The sequence below is a fragment of the Symphodus melops genome (assembly GCF_947650265.1).
Source record: "Symphodus melops genome assembly, contig: scaffold_301, whole genome shotgun sequence".
In the NCBI taxonomy this organism is placed as follows: domain Eukaryota; kingdom Metazoa; phylum Chordata; class Actinopteri; order Labriformes; family Labridae; genus Symphodus; species Symphodus melops.
Window position 1 is genome coordinate 15001 of NW_027636738.1, and position 16868 is coordinate 31868.

At 49.9% G+C, this 16868-nt stretch overlaps 1 protein-coding gene across 3 annotated transcripts in view; it reads left to right on the top strand.

Moving 5' to 3' along the window:
* LOC306819128 (discs large homolog 1-like protein) overlaps nt 1–16346 on the top strand; it is a gene marked incomplete at its 3' end in the record, with an annotated part of 27070 nt that extends 10724 nt beyond the window's left edge. The window contains exons 5-15 of one of the 3 annotated variants that reach the window (XM_079372888.1): nt 5344–5468; nt 5872–6277; nt 7381–7525; nt 8473–8602; nt 9649–9805; nt 10401–10503; nt 10638–10752; nt 10859–11035; nt 11165–11231; nt 13487–13586; nt 15995–16346. In XM_079372888.1, the coding sequence (XP_079229014.1) occupies nt 5344–5468; nt 5872–6277; nt 7381–7525; nt 8473–8602; nt 9649–9805; nt 10401–10503; nt 10638–10752; nt 10859–11035; nt 11165–11231; nt 13487–13586; nt 15995–16044 (1575 nt within the window). Of the gene's footprint in view, nt 1–5343; nt 5469–5871; nt 6278–7380; nt 7526–8472; nt 8603–9648; nt 9806–10400; nt 10504–10637; nt 10753–10858; nt 11040–11164; nt 11232–13486; nt 13587–13939; nt 13974–15994 lie in introns of those variants that run through there. The other 2 variants (XM_079372889.1, XM_079372890.1) reach the window with 2 other exon arrangements.
* Nucleotides 16347–16868: the final 522 nt, after the last annotated feature.

The following is a 16868-nucleotide window of genomic DNA, read 5'->3' on the forward strand; positions in this document are numbered from 1 at the left end:
TGTATTAAAGTGTCCAACTGGAGGTTGACTCTGAGGTCAGCAGTGCAGATGAGGAGTGAGAAAAAAGTGAAAAATGAGTCCAGGGTTCACCGTGTGCTTCTTCCCTGCCGTTGCCGTGACAGTGAAGTGTTGTACAGTCTTATGGCCTATAGGGGGACAAAAGAGTTCTTGAGTCTGTCCGTGGAGCACGACTGTGACAGCAGTCTTTCGCTGAACATGCTCCTTTGCCCGGTGAAGGTGCTGTGCAGAGGGTGGTGTGTGTTGAGAGCTGCAGACACAAACTCACACACTATTAATAGACGGACGAACATGTCGGTTTAAGCCTGCACACAAATGTGTTGACAGTGAATGAAAACTTAAGTAGGTCAACAAGCTGAGTTTCTATTTTTAAAGGTCATTTATTTAAAATCCTCTCCTCCATGTTCCTCTAACATGTCTGTCTACAAACGTCCATCCTCTCCAAACAGGCTGTTTGGAGGTTTTTCCCTTCATGACATCACAAAGGGCAGTAGCCCCTCCCCCAGGTGGGTGACACTCCCACAGCTAGGTGTTTGTTCTTCCTTCTCACCGTAAACAATAGGACATGGAGCCAGAAAGTAAACTGAGCAACAAGTCATGATGGACACATTTCACCTTTTTTATTTGTTTTAGTTTATTTAATGTATTTAAACCTGAAGGGGAAATCGTGGTTCGCACTCTGTCTCTGTTTGTTTTTTTTTTTTTTTTTAGAGACATGCTGTTTCTCCCCTTCAATCATATTCATGAACCTTCCTGTTTGTGTATTTATTTCATATTTATTTGTCCTTTGGAGCATAAATCAGGACATTTACCAGCGTTTAACTGATCATGTGACGTTAACAACAACAGAAAACAATGACAGTGATCGAGAGCTAAAATCAGAACCACGGACAGTCAGAACAGAAATGTGAGACACAAAACATGTTTGAAATAATCAGAACAAATGTGAGTTCTAAAACATAGATGATTATTTTTTTTCAGATTTATTGTAATTATTGGGATTGTTTGTAAAATTAATTGTTGTGGGGAAAACCGAAGACCTCGGAGAAAACCCACAGATCCCAGGACTCCATGCGGGCTCACATGTGGTCCTGTTTGGGCCTGGTGGGACCTGAAGTCCTTCCTCATAGCCAGGTTAGACCCTCTGAGCTACGAGCCGATGAGAGACTGATAACACAGAGAACAACCTGAACAGGAGGTCTGACGTCAGGAGACCTTTTTCACAGCTGAGATTCTGTCATAGCAGGAGCTGACGGCTCGCTGCTACACAAAGTGACGGCCGTGACAAAGACCTGTCCCACCGGGGACGTGTCTTTAGTCCCGTTTGAAGAGCTGAGTGAAAGAATTGGACATGGAGAATCCTTTCATGCCCCTGCTCTCTTTTGGTACAAGGTGCTTTTTCAGAGTCTCAGTCACAAACTCCATGACTGACGGAGTCTGTGACAGCAAGCCTCTCCAAAGCCACCCCTCACCAAACTTCTGGCACAAGTCTTTGTGCACCTTCTTACATACCTTCATGATGTTCTTGTGCTCTAGTTTAATGTCAATGCCAGCTGCTCTGACCTCTACCAAGAACAGGTTTCTTAAAGCAGCTACAGCTCCTCTGTAGGCTTCATGGGACTCACTAATGGGAATGTCTTTCATTACTGTGTAGAAGAGCTCTGACACCAGGATGTCACAGCTGATTTCATCCAAATCGATGAGTGTGGGGGCTTCTTCACACTCAGCATCTGACTCCTGTAACATCATCATGACATCATCTGGTGTTGGCCCCTCATCTTCATCCTCAGCTTCGGATTCAGAATCTGTCTCCGGTAACATCATCACAACCTTAGTAACTGGTTCTGGCCTGTCATCTTCATACTCATCTTCGTCTTCAGAATCTGGTTCTGGCCTGTCATCTTCATACTCATCTTCGTCTTCAGAATCTGGTTCATCTCCGTCTGCTTCAAATTCTATGGTCACAGTGTCCATGTCCTCCGGTTCCAGAGGATAGTCCACCACTTTCTGAATCTCCCTCAGAGCGTGGCTTACACTGTCCCTCCTTCGCAGGTGCTGTTGGGCCTGCTGTTTCAGCCAGGTCCACATCCTCTTCATGAACGAGTCCACCTCAGGCTCAATCTCTGCCATCATCTCTTTGTCTGTGCTCTCACAGGCCTCTCCTTCTTCTGCCACTGATTTCAGGTGATCGTACATAAAATCACTCACATCCTCAACAATGTTGTCGTGCTGGCTGCCTGAAATGTTGCTGGCAATCCTCTCGTACAGGCATGTCTTGCCTTCAGCCTCAGAGATCATGTCTAGCACCAACATATCCACATTTTCAATGAGCTGCTCCAAGAAAGCTTTGGCTGGATTTGGTTGGTTGATTTGAAGTTTGCTCATTAAAGTTGCGTTCATGTTCAGGATTGCTTCCCGAGTATATGTACGGACCTGTAAAACCTTGAGTTTGCTTACAATCCTCTCCCTGGTTGATATGTTGGGGTATTCCGTCTCTGATACGATCTCCTCATCAGGTTTGGCATCCAGCTCCTGTTCAACCTCGTCATTCACCATTTCCACAATCTGATTTGCGAGCTCTTCAGAATCTTTGGAAGGTCCGCTGATCACCTCCTCAAGGACCAACTTTACTGCATGGACTGATGAGATGCTTGGGTTTTTTACAGGCAGTACAGACTCTGCTTGGAGAGGAGTAGCCGGGATCTCCTCCTCTCCATCAGTCTGTTCCATGTCCTCTTCCTCATCAATCAGAGTTAGTTCAACCACCTCTTCCTCATCAATCAGAGTTAGTTCAACCACCTCTTCCTCATCAATCAGAGTTGGTTCAACCTCCTCTTTCTTATTAGGCCGTTGAGATTCATATTCCACAACGTCGACTGAAGTAGAGAGGGACAACATGAAGTCCGAATATCTTTCAAACATTTTCCCAAACAGTTTTGCTATTTTTTTCACTGCGGAGTTAAAGGGGGGGCATTTGTTTAGGTTCTCTCTCCTGCTGTCCCTCCCATTGGAACGCTCAGAGTTGACTCTCTCTGTTACTTCTTTGACTATGAGCTCTGTCACCTTATCTGAACTGGTGCAACAGATGTCACCTTGTACACCCATTATCTCAGCCAAATTCTCTGCAAAGGTGACACCCAAGTTACCCAAGCGCTCTTTCACCTGTTCTTCAGAAAGAGCCTTGCTCTTCTGGGACTCGTCTGATCCAGAGGAGGATTTTGTTGGCGAGTCGCTCTCCTCATCTGTTTCTGTGTTGTAAATCTTTTGGATGTATTTACATGTATTGTTTATTATATTTAAAACCATTTCCATGAGAAGCTTTTTGGTCTTTTTGTCAAAATGTCCAGCTTCCACACTGGCCCATTGTTCCTTCGTCATCCGATCGAGGCACGATTGGATAATTTGGCGAAGAGAATTATTGGCGAGCTCTGAAATGGTTGATTCCACCTTGTTGGTGCTGCTAGTTGAAGTCATTTTTGTTGTTTGTGGTGGCTTTACTGTCTCCTGACTGTAAATATCTGTCTTAAAACACCTGAAGTGGAGTTGTAAACACGAGCAGTGAAGTTTGTGTCCTGTTAAATCGATCCTGTCAGCCGTTTGGAGTGTTTAAAGAATCCTGTTTAAAGCCTGCTTAAGAATGTTGCTTTGATCTATGACATCACAGCATTCTATGACATCACAGCATTCTATGACATCACAGCATTCTATGACATATCAGCATTCTATGACATATCAGCATTCTATGACATCACATCATTCTATGACATCACAGCATTCTATGACATCTCAGCATTCTATGACATCTCAGCATTCTATGACATCACAGCATTCTATGACATCACAGCATTCTATGACATCTCAGCATTCTATGACATCACAGCATTCTATGACATCTCAGCATTCTATGACATCACAGCATTCTATGACATCACAGCATTCTATGACATCACAGCATTCTGGTTCAAAGGACAGCCAGCTGTCACTCAAACACGACAATGTTTATATTGAAAAAGCTTTATTTAAAAAATGATATTTTACAATCTCAAAAGCTCTGAGGCCAATCAGTGCAGACTGGTACAGGGTTGAGTCCTAAAACCAGGAAGTGAGTTAGCATTTTAGCGCCATGAGTTCTGACCTCTTAAAGTCTGTGGGGATTTTGAATGGGTTTGAGGTTAGACACCTGAAATAAGGTCTGTGGTTACAAAAAACCCCATTAGCTGCATAAAAAAATGAATCAAGTTGGTATTTAAGTTTTGCATCAAGCAGCGAGTACACCCGAGCCCTTCCAGAGAGGGGGCGTGGTCAGACACAGCTCATTTACATATTTAAAGCTACAGACACAGAAACAGCCTGTTCTGAGCAGGGCTGAAATAGAGGGGTTTATAGACAGGATCAAATACAGGATCAGAGTGGATTTACAACAACACACTTCACACACATGATGAAGAGGAGCGAGGACACTGATTTCACCTGAAGAAGAGGAGGAGGTCATGTGACCTTTAACATATAAACAGTTTCTACGGCAACGAGAACCAAGCTGGAACTCTTCCACCTAAAACAAACTTCTTTCATATATCGACCCAAGTGATAAACCCACCTCAGCTCTTCACACCTCACTGAGGTTGGTATGGAATCCTCACAGTTCCTGGTACTATTTGAGCTTGTGGTGTAAACGCAGAAACATGAGGTAGAGGTAACTTTTTGTCCCTGTAAACTAAAGGTTCCTGGTTCTAATTGCACCAATGTCTGAGCTATTGCAGTGAGACACAGCTCAGATAAAGAGCAAGCCCCAAAGGCCCCAAAGGTTCCTGCAGCTTTGGACAGAACCGCCTGGCAGCAGGAACTTTGGAGAGCTTTAGTAACATCCTTAAATCCAGGAACTTTTAGCAGAGACTGAAAAAAGTACCTCAAAGAGGGAAACAAAAGGTTCCTGCTAGTTTGATGCTAGCTTGATGTGGGACTGAAATTTCAAAGTCGATCTCATGGAAAAATAACCTTCAACAGGGTGACCTCTCATGAGCGAGCGAGAGAGAGAGAGAGAGGTCATCACATGAGAAGTGTGTACGTCTTTAAATCACCAGTTCACTCAGCAGCCTTCAGCTCAGAGCAGCCAGTTCGTCTGCTGGAGTTTCAGGGTAACATAAGAGCGCTGGAATAAAACCAGGAACATGTATTTTTCATGACATGGAGACTTGAATATGAAATGTTGACTTCTTTTATCCTCTCGTCCATCACTTAATGAACGTTTGATTTAGATTCTCTCTGATTTTGTTTTCGTTTAATCGCTCTCCTGTTTCTCCTTTCGTTTTCACTTCCTGCTTTCAGGGGAACTCGGGGCTGGGCTTCAGCATCGCCGGCGGGACAGACAACCCCCACATCGGCGAAGACCCGAGCATCTTCATCACCAAAGTCATCCCTGGAGGAGCCGCTGCACAGGACGGGCGGCTCAGGTGAGACAGAACACCTCCAGGACTCCTGCTATAAGACAAGGAGGGTCCAAGAAGTCCAGCATCAGATTCGCCTGTCTACCTTCAGAAGGTTTTGGATCCCATGGGTGATTTAGAGAGATTAGGTGTCCGTTACCCAGAACCCCCTGCATGCTTTCACCACTTCATTCATAATGTAGCAGCTGGAGTCCGACACACCTGATCCAGGCGGGTCCAGGGGGTCCTGCCTGGGTCTCAGGTTGAACCCTGTTTGTTGGCCTGTCAGTCATCAGAGAGCTCGACTCACCGGCCTCCGTTAGTCACGGCGTTCTCTCCTGTCAGGGTCGCACAGATACGTAGATCACACACAGGTACTGCACATCAGGGTCCAGGATGATTGACAGGCGGCTTCCTCTCTCTGTTTCAGGGTGAACGATGTGATCCTGAGAGTGAACGAGGCCGACGTCCGGGATGTGACCCACAGCCGAGCCGTCGAGGCTCTGAAGGAGGCGGGCTCTCTGGTCCGGCTCTACGTGCGCAGGAGGAAACCGGTCTCGGAGAAAGTGATGGAGATCAAGCTGGTGAAAGGACCCAAAGGTGAGACTCGAGGCGTTAAGCTAGCAGGATCCTTTCAGGCTTCTCCTGATGATGCTGTTCTGTTTGACTTGAACCGCTCCTGTTCCTGGCGTGTCGCAGGTCTTGGCTTCAGTATAGCAGGCGGCGTGGGGAACCAGCACATCCCGGGCGACAACAGCATCTACGTCACCAAGATCATCGAAGGAGGAGCCGCACATAAAGACGGGAGGCTGCAGATCGGAGACAAACTGCTGGCTGTAAGCGCTCAAACAGCTGTTCCATTATCACACACCTTAAACAGCCTGCTTCAGACTTCAGGGTCGTTTCAAGGACGTGTGAGGTCCTCAGTTATCCGGGTAAAGTCCAAGCTTGAGCCGAATGTGACTCAAGTGAAGATCTTGAACTGTAAAGATGTTAAAACCTCGGTGGGAGATCCTCGAGGATGATTAGACTACAGTCAACACACCTGAGATTCACCTGACAGACACAGTCACCCAAGATCAGACCATCTCCTCGTGAGGTCACATAAGGTCAAACAAGGTCATGTGAGGTCACATGAGGTAAAACATAAGATAGATAGATAGATAGATAGATACTTAATTGATCTCAAGGGAAATTAAGGTCATGTGAGGTAATGCAAGGTCACATGAGGTCACACATAAGGTCACATGAGGTCAAACAAAGTCATTTGAGGTCATAAATAGGGTCACATGAGGTCACACTGAAGGTCACACAGAAGGTCATGTGAGGTCACACATAAGGTCATGTGAGGTCACACATAAGGTCACACGAGGTCAAACAAAGTCATGTGAGGTCATAAATAGGGTCACGTGAGGTCACACAGAAGGTCATGTGAGGTCACACAGAAGGTCACATGAGGTCAAACAAAGTCACGTGAGGTCACACAGAAGGTCACATGATGTGGTGCGTTTGTTGGGCGTGATTGTTATAATGTGTGCTGATTTTCACTTCTTGAGTTTATAGAGAAGATCTGTTAAGATTCGCCCGACGTGCTCGTTGGATTTTCTTTCAATCACTTGGAGCGAGCGAGCGAGGCGGCGACTCGTCTGTTCTGTTTTGAAATGACGACAGTGTGTTGAGTTTGTAAACAGTGATGTACCAGCTGATCCTAATCACTGTGTGTGTGTGTGTGTGTGTGTGTGTGTGTGTGTGTGTGTGTGTGTGTGTGTGTGTGTGTGTGTGTGTGTGTGTGTGTGTGTGTGTGTGTGTGTGTGTGTGTGTGTGTGTGTGTGTGTGTGTGTGTGTGTGTGTGTGTGTGTGTGTGTGTGTGTGTGTGTGTCTGTGTGTGTCTGTGTCTGTGTGTGTGTGTGTCTGTGTCTGTGTGTGTGTGTGTTGTCAGGTGAACAGCGCTTGCCTGGAGGAGGTGAGCCACGAACACGCCGTCACTGCCTTGAAAAACACTCCTGACGTGGTCTACTTGAAAGTGGCTAAACCCAACAGTGTCTTCATGAACGACAGCTTCGCCCCGCCCGACCTCACCAACTGTGAGTCCACATGTTGACCCGCTCTGAGACCAGCCAATCAGAACCCATCGCTCCTGTTTGCAGAGTCAAACTGGGAGCTCTGGTTTTCTGCTCTGGCGTCTTTTTGTCAGGTTGTGATTAAAACTTGACACAGTAGGAATAATTGAGCAGCTTTAATATTTCAGAGAGAATCCTGAAGTTTTTATGGGTCGTCATCCTTCAGCTCCTGAAAGCTCGTTAGAAGAGTCGATACCAGAACCTCACCGAGCAGAACCTCCTGTTTAAAACAGGAGTCAAACTGGTGCTGGTTGTTTTTGATTCAGAGCGTTCAACGTCCGCCATCAGACCTCGTCCTTCACCCCCCCCCCCTCTTCTTCATTACTTATCATCTTTGTCCTCCTGTCATTGGAGTACACACACACACACACACACACACACACACACTCTGAAGTTGAGTTGCATGAAGGACGAGAAGCAAATCCAATCAGCACGCGGCGAGCTGCATCACAAACTCCGGCTGCTGTCACTGCTGTTCAGGCTAATCCAGCAACACGGGGGGGGGGGGGGGGGGGGCAGTAGTAATATGTATAATGTCCTGACACAGTGCACAGAAGGAGTAGGAAGTAATTCAGTTAAGTGTTCTCCCACTAACATGGAGGACTGCTGTGGTGATGCAGCTGGTATCCCATCATGCACTGCTTCAGTTATCATATGACCCACACATGGGGGGGAGGGGGAGGGGGGGGGGGGTCTCACTCCTGATCAACTGTGGGTTCTGTGGTCAGACCAGGTCGAGTTTCTTGCTCTCTAGTTTAGATTACGACCCCCCCTCGGTGTCTCCTCGTCTCGTCCAATCAGAGGTGAGATTGGAGCGAGGGGGTGTGGTCAGACAGAGAGACACTCTGAGGGGACGTGGACGTGTTTGCACTCACTCTCTTGTTTTCTCATCTGGATCTGTGATATTTCAGCGTACTCTCAGCACATGGAGAACCATATCAGCCCCCCCAACTTCCTGGGTCAGCCCCTCCCACCGCCGGCCTCCTCGGGACGCTACTCCCCCACCCCCAAGAGCATGCTGGGAGAAGATGATGTCACACGGTGAGGACTAAGCCTTCACTCTCTCGCCCTCTTTAATTATTAATTAATAATAATAAGAGCGTCAGTCAGAACACACAGGAAGTGACCTCAGGATGATTGACAGCTGTGATTGACAGCTGTGACCTCAGGATGATTGACAGCTGTGACCTCAGAATGATTGACAGCTGTGACCTCAGAATGATTGACAGCAGTGACCTCAGGATGATTGACAGCTGTGACCTCAGGATGATTGACAGCTGTGACCTCAGAATGATTGACAGCTGTGACCTCAGAATGATTGACAGCAGTGACCTCAGGATGATTGACAGCTTTGACCTCAGGATGATTGACAGCTGTGACCTCAGGATGATTGACAGCTGTGACCTCAGGATGATTGACAGCTGTGACCTCAGGATGATTGACAGCTGTGACCTCAGAATGATTGACAGCAGTGACCTCAGGATGATTGACAGCTTTGACCTCAGGATGATTGACAGCTGTGACCTCAGGATGATTGACAGCTGTGATTGACAGCTGTGACCTCAGGATGATTGACAGCTGTGACCTCAGGGTGATTGACAGCTTTGACCTCAGGATGATTGACAGCTGTGACCTCAGGATGATTGACAGCTGTGACCTCAGGATGATTGACAGCTGTGACCTCAGGATGATTGACAGCTGTGACCTCAGGGTGATTGACAGCTTTGACCTCAGGATGATTGACAGCTGTGACCTCAGGATGATTGACAGCTGTGACCTCAGGGTGATTGACAGCTTTGACCTCAGGATGATTGACAGCTGTGACCTCAGAATGATTGACAGCAGTGACCTCAGGATGATTGACAGCTGTGACCTCAGAATGATTGACAGCAGTGACCTCAGGATGATTGACAGCTGTGACCTCAGAATGATTGACAGCAGTGACCTCAGGATGATTGACAGCTGTGACCTCAGAATGATTGACAGCTGTGACCTCAGAATGATTGACAGCTGTGACCTCAGGATGATTGACAGCTGTGATTGACAGCTGTGACCTCAGGATGATTGACAGCTGTGTGGTCCAACAGGGAGCCCAGGAAGGTGGTTCTGCACAGAGGAGCGACGGGTCTGGGCTTCAACATCGTGGGCGGAGAGGACGGAGAAGGAATCTTCATCTCCTTCATCCTGGCAGGAGGACCAGCGGACCTGTGTGGAGAGCTGAGGAAGGGAGACAGGCTGGTGTCTGTGAGTACACACACACACTACACACACACACTACACACACACTACACACATACACACTACACACACACACACTACATACTAAACACACACACACACACTATACACACACACACACACACACACACACTACACACACACACACACACACACACACTACACACACACACACTACACACACACACACACACACACTAAACACACACTAAACACACACACACACACTACACACACACACACTACATACTAAACACACACACACACTATACACACACACACACACTAAACACACACACACATACACACACACACACACACACACACACACACACACACACTACACACATACACACACACACACACTACACACATACACACACACTACACACACACACACACACACTACACACACACACACACACACTAAACACACACACACACTACACACACACACTAAACACACATACACACACTAAACACACACACACACACACACACACACACATTGTAAACACCCACAAACTTTTTAACACACACTTTGCCGCAGTCGTACTAAGTGTGCGTGTGTGTGTGTGTGTGTGTGTGTGTGTGTCCTAAGGTGAACGGTGTTGACCTCCGTAACGCCACTCATGAACAGGCTGCAGCCGCGCTGAAGAACGCCGGGCAGACGGTGACCATCATCGCCCACTACAGACCAGAGGGTGAGACACACACACACACACACACACACACACACACACACACACACACACACACACACACACACACACACACACACTCGTGGAGGGTCGGTTCTGTTGGACCCGTGGCCTGACGGCGTGCTGGTTGTGTTCAGAGTACAGCCGCTTCGAGGCGAAGATCCACGACCTGCGGGAGCAGATGATGAACAGCAGCATCAGCTCGGGATCGGGATCCTTACGGACCAGTCAGAAGAGGTCGCTCTACGTCAGGTGAGAGAGCGCCGCTCGCCCCACCTCAGGAGAGAGAGAGAGAGAGCAGTGTGACGTATGGAAGCCCAGAGGGGACACGTGATTCATTTCCCCGTCATGTCTGCAGAGCTCTGTTTGACTACGATAAGACTCGGGACTCGGGTCTGCCGAGTCAGGGACTCAACTTCAAGTTCGGGGACATCCTGCACGTGGTGAACGCCTCCGACGACGAGTGGTGGCAGGCCCGACAGCTGACGTCTCAGGGGGAGGTGGAGGAGGTGGGCGTGATCCCGAGCAAGAGGCGGTGAGTCACACACACACACACACACACACACACACACACACACACTCCTCTCCAGGAGGTGGCGATCAGTGTTGTTGAACATGCGACCTTCACTTGACCTTTGACCTTCTGTCCTCTCTGTGAGCTCAGGGTGGAGAAGAAGGAGAGAGCCAGATTAAAGACGGTGAAGTTCAACTCCAAGTCTCGAGACCGAGGGGTGAGTGTGTGTGTGTCAGGATGACCCGGAGCGTGGGACAGGAAGTGAAAGCGCTTCACCTCCCATGATGCCTTGCATGAATTCACCGCGTCGACTGAAGACACCTCGAGCTGCAGGATTTCATCGTGTGTCTGCAGGTGTCTTCATCTGTCGCACGTCTTACAGGAAGGAGTAATGTAACTCCGCCCCCTGCTGTTAAAAATGAGTACTGCAGTCTTTCAAAGCCCCGCCCACCTTCTCTGGTCCAATCAGATCCAGAGCATTCAGGATGTACATACTGGCTGCTGCAGGTTTCCTTCATGTCATCAGGAACGACCTGTAATTCATGCGAGGTGTCACATGACGAGGAGCAGCAGAGTGTCGGAGCTGAGTGCACCTGCAGGGCGGCGACCGCACGGCGTCTCAGTGAGACGGGCGACAGCGCGGCGTCTCAGTGAGACGGGCGACAGCGCGGCGTCTCAGTGAGACGGGCGACAGCGCGGCGTCTCAGTGAGACGGGCGACAGCGCGGCGTCTCAGTGAGACGGGCGCTGGAGTCGAGAGGGAGAACGTGTTCAAGCGTTCGGGTGTCACGCCTGCTCCCTCCTGGTCTAAAGTTCCCCGGGTTCAGCTGCACGTCGCACTCAGCTCCTGGTGTGTGTGTGTGTGTGTGTGTGTGTGTGTGTGTGTGTGTGTGTGTGTGTGTGTGTGTGTGTGTGTGTGTGTGTGTGTGTGTGTGTGTGTGTGTGTGTGTGTGTGTGTGTGTGTGTGTGTGTGTGTGTGTGTGTGTGTGTGTGTGTGTGTGTGTGTGTGTGTGTGTGTGTGTGTGTGTGTGTGTGTGTGTGTGTGTGTGTGTTACTAATGAAAGCAGCCGGCTCGTTAACAGCATGTTTGGAGACGTTTTCTTCCTCACCACTCCGACGTCTCAGCAGCCGAGCCACCGCCGCAGCAGCTCCGCCTCCTCCTCCCCCCCAGCACCTTTTAAAAACGGCGTGCATCGCTTTAACACGCGTTGCCAAGAAACTCTCCGCCCGCTCGCCAACCTGCCTCTAACACAGCAGAATGACGAGGGGGGGGGAAACACGTGCATGAGCCCCCCCCCCCCTCCCTCCTCTTACTGAGACAAACGCTTGACATTGACGTCTGACTGTCTGCTCACCTTCCTCCTCCTCCTCTTCCTCACCTCTCTCACCCCCCTCCTCTCACTGACTGTCTGCTCACCTTCCTCCTCCTCTTCCTCACCTCTCTCACCCCCCTCCTCTCACTCTCTTCCTGGATGACCTCCACCTGCAGCATGTGACCTAACGATAGCCCCGCCCCCTCCCCCTCCTGACACCTGTCCAAACATTCACCAGAAGCTGCTCGTATCAGGAGTTAGTTTTGGACTTCCTGCATATTTCCAGTCTCGTTCCGTCTCTGCGTTTCCATTGGTTACCGCCCTTTGTGATGTCATGAGGGGAAAATCTCCCAAACGGCGTGTTTGAGCAGCGTTTAAACCCAGATGTATCCGGGCAGCGTTGTCGGCTCGTCGTCGCTGCACGTTCCTCTGCACGCCTCAGTTTGACCTTCTCGTCTTGCATCGGTGTGCCGCGTGCTGCCTTCACTGACGCTGCGTTAAAACCAGCTCCGCCTCGCCAAGGACGGCGAGGACTTCACGGTTCAGACGACACGCTGTGTCGATGTGGACGTCTGATTCTGTGGATTCTTAAGACTCTTTTAACACCATTTAAAAAATCTAATTCTGTTACCGTGACAACAACAACGGAAGTCTGAAGCTTGTTTTGAATGATGAGCAACGCCGTCTACAGGGGCGGGTCCAGGGGGCGGGGCCTGTAGAGTGACTTTAACAGTTACATCCACTCTATAACTCTGAACATAAATCGTCTTCATTCATTAAAGACACAAAAAGACGGTTATGTTTGAAACTCCTGCAGGCGTCGAACTAAAGAAGATTCCTCCATTAGCGACCTGTGGTCCGATGAAACGGCGTGCTAGCGAAGCTCGCTCCCACAAAGAGCCGGACCGGTTGAAGTTTCACCTCTGAGCTCGACGTGTTCCTGGGTGAGACTCAACCGGTCCAGACTGAACCTGCACGCTGACGAGCCACAGACTCCTCCTCCTCCTCCTCCTCCTCCTCTTCCTCCTCCTCCTCCTCCTCCTCCTCTTCCTCCTCCTCCTCCTCCTCCTCCTCCTCCTCCTCCTCCTCCTCCTCTTCTTCTTCTTCTTCTTCTTCTTTATTAATTTGGGTCCATCATCCTCCCTCCTCTTCCTCCTCAGCAGTCTCTCAATGACAAGCGTAAAAAGAACCTCTTTTCCCGAAAGTTTCCGTTCTACAAGAGCAAAGAGGCGAGCGAGCTGGAGACCAGCGATGTCGACCGTAAGTACAGCGGGGGAGGCGGGGTTTTGGGGGCGGTGCGTCTCTGAGACGATTGGTCGGCGACAGAAGGAGAGGTCAGCTGGTGGTGCGGCGGCTAAAAAAACAAAACACACTGGTTGTCATGGCAGCAGGGCGCGGGCGGGAAGTAGCCTAAAAGCTGCCCGATTGGCTCGAATTAAAACACGCTCATGAACGATTTGGTCCCTTTGCTCCTCTTCCTCCTCTTTGGAGCCAAAATGGCCGCCCTGCAGCCCTGTTGACGAGCGGTTGCGTTCCCTCTGCTCTCTCTCTGTCGCTGTATCTCAGTAACTCTGTGTTGTTCTCTCCTCGCTGTTCGGCTCTGCTGACCTCAGGACAACAGTGACGACATGCTTTCCAAAGGCCACAGTAAGTCTCCCCCCCCCCCCCTTCCCCCCACCCCTCCCCCCCATACCCCGAAAACTCCCATCAGCCCCTTCTTCTCCACCAGGATCCTCCATTCTAAATCACACATCTTTATTCAGACTTCCTGAAGTTCACGTCTGACCGGACGAACACGCCACACGCCGTCAGAAAGGCTCGTTTGATTCTGAGCCACTTTCAGATCCGTCACTGTCTCAATCAACAATAAGTCATTTTTATGAGTTTCATAACCTCCAACCAGCGGCCGCACTCTGACCTCCTGATTGGCAGATCTCTCTGAGCGAGTTCACTGTGCCCAGTCTGCGATAGCCAATCAGAGGAGGTCTCTGCCCCCCCCCCATTTGTTCTGATGCATCTGTGTTCGGCCAATTACACGCGACTGTGCCGATGACTGACGCTGCTCGTAGCCTCTGAGAATCTGAACAGGAAGATATGCTGCAGACACTTCTAGGTAAAGTGGGACTTGAAACACCCCTGTGTAGCTGTAATGGTACGCTCCACTGTGAGAGTTAGAGTTGGTTCCTGGTGGAGACGTAGCCTTCCCTCCCCTCCTTCCCTCCTCCTCCTTCCCTTCCCTCCCCTCCTTCCCTTCCCTCCCCTCCTTCCCTCCCCTCCTTCCCTTCCCTCCCCTCCTTTCCTTCCCTCCCCTCCTTTCCTTCCCTCCTCCTCCTTTCCTTCCCTCCTTTCCTTCCCTCCCCTCCTTTCCTTCCCCCCCCTCCTTTCCTTCCCTCCCCCTCCTTTCCTTCCCTCCCCTCCTTTCCTTCCCTCCCCTCCTTTCCTTCCCTCCCCTCCTTTCCTTCCCTCCCCCTCCTTTCCTTCCCTCCTCCTCCTTCCCTTCCCTCCCCTCCTTTCCTTCCCTTCCCTCCTTCCCTCCTCCTCCTTCCCTTCCCTCCCCTCCTTCCCTTCCCTCCCCTCCTTCCCTTCCCTCCTTTCCTTCCCTCCCCTCCTTTCCTTCCCTCCCCTCCTTTCCTTCCCTCCTTTCCTTCCCTCCCCTCCTTTCCTTCCCTCCCCTCCTTTCCTTCCCTCCTCCTCCTTTCCTTCCCTCCCCTCCTTTCCTTCCCTCCCCTCCTTTCCTTCCCTCCCCCTCCTTTCCTTCCCTCCTCCTCCTTTCCTTCCCTCCCCTCCTTTCCTTCCCTTCCCTCCTTTCCTTCCCTCCTTCCCTTCCCTCCTTTCCTTCCCTCCTCCTCCTTCCCTCCCCTCCTTTCCTTCCCTTCCCTCCTTTCCTTCCCTCCTTCCCTCCCCTCCTTTCCTTCCCTCCTTTCCTTCCCTCCTCCTCCTTCCCTTCCCTCCTTTCCTTCCCTCCCCTCCTTCCCTCCTCCTCCTCCTCCTTCCCTCCCCTCCTTTCCTTCCCTCCTCCTCCTCCTCCCTCCTCGTCTCCTCTGACAGTCGAGGACGCTTCAAAGCGGAGCGCCGCCTCTTCTCACTGTCAGAGCTCTCACCTCATTGGTCAGATCTCACCTCTCGCAGGGTTCCCATCATGCTCAGCTGTGCGGCTGCAGATGAGCTAAAGGTCGTGGAGGAGATGTTCATGTACAGAAACATTCAAGCTAACATCACATCATTTCTCTCTGAAGGCCGTCGAACAGCTCGTCATGTGCTGAGAGTCACTTCCTGTGTGCTTTTATTTTGAAATACAGTAAAGCCCTTCTGGAAGTTGAAAGGTTAGGACAGGAAGTGAAGCACAGAAACAGGAAGTGGTTAGGGATCCCAAAGTGAGATCAAAGTAAAATTACATTCTGATCATTTTCAGAGAAACAAGATCTGCTTTATAGTCCTGGAAAGTTATGGAAAGTCTTGGAAAGTTTTGATTTTTGATCCTGCGTTTGCTTCTGTTTGTGTTGAGTTTGATGTTTCAATACAAAATATCCCAGGAGAGAATATTTATGATGTTGTGACTGTTTTGCTGCTGACGGACTCCAAACCCCTTCGAGTCCTGTGAGCAAAGCATTCTGGGAAAACGCTGACCTGGCGTGTCCTGTGTGTGTGTGTGTTTGTTGTGATTCCAGAACATGTGACGTCTAACGCCAGCGATAGTGAAAGTAGCTACCGTAAGTGAGACCCTCCGCAGAGACACTAACTCCCTCGCTGATGTCACTAACGAGCACTGACGCGTGATTGGACGATCACAGCATGACCTCACACAGAAACACACCGACGTTAGCTCCCTGCTAGCATCACCTGAAGCTAAACGTTGCTGCTGCATGAACTCAGGACGTCTCTGTAGAGACGGCGTGTACTAACCCACAGAGTCCGTGTCATGTGTTTAACAAACTGCACTTCCTTCAGTGTCCACTAGGGGCTGTCTTTGAAAAGCGCGGTCTCTCAGCGCCGCCGTTTAGCTCCATCGAGATCACGTGGCGTTTGAAATCCTCTTCATGGCTCGTGGTGTTTAAAAACACCGGGGATGAAGTCGCTCAGTATCACTAATCAACATCTGAACTCATGTTTCATCCCTCCCTCTGATCTCACCTCCTCCCCCTGACTCCTCCTCCTCCTCCTCCTCCTCCTCCTCCTCCTCACCGCTCGATCGAACCCTTCACGCTGTCAAACACTTCTTAGTAACAGTCCCGTGTGCGTCTGCAGGTGGTCAGGAGGATTACGTCATATCGTACGAGCCCGTCGTTCAGCAGGAAGGTGAGAACTGCTCGCTTTTCTTCTCTGACTTCAAGACGTCTAAAGTTCAGTTTAATCCAGTGTTGTCTCTCTGTCTCTCTCTCTCTCTCTGTCTCTGTCTCTCTCTCTGTCTCTGTCTCTCTCTCTGTCTCTGTCTCTCTGTCTCTGTCTCTCTCTCTCTCTCTCTCTCTCTCTGTCTCTGTCTCTCTGTCTCTCTCTCTGTCTCTGTCTCTCTCTGTCTCTCTCTCTCTCTCTCTGTCTCTGTCT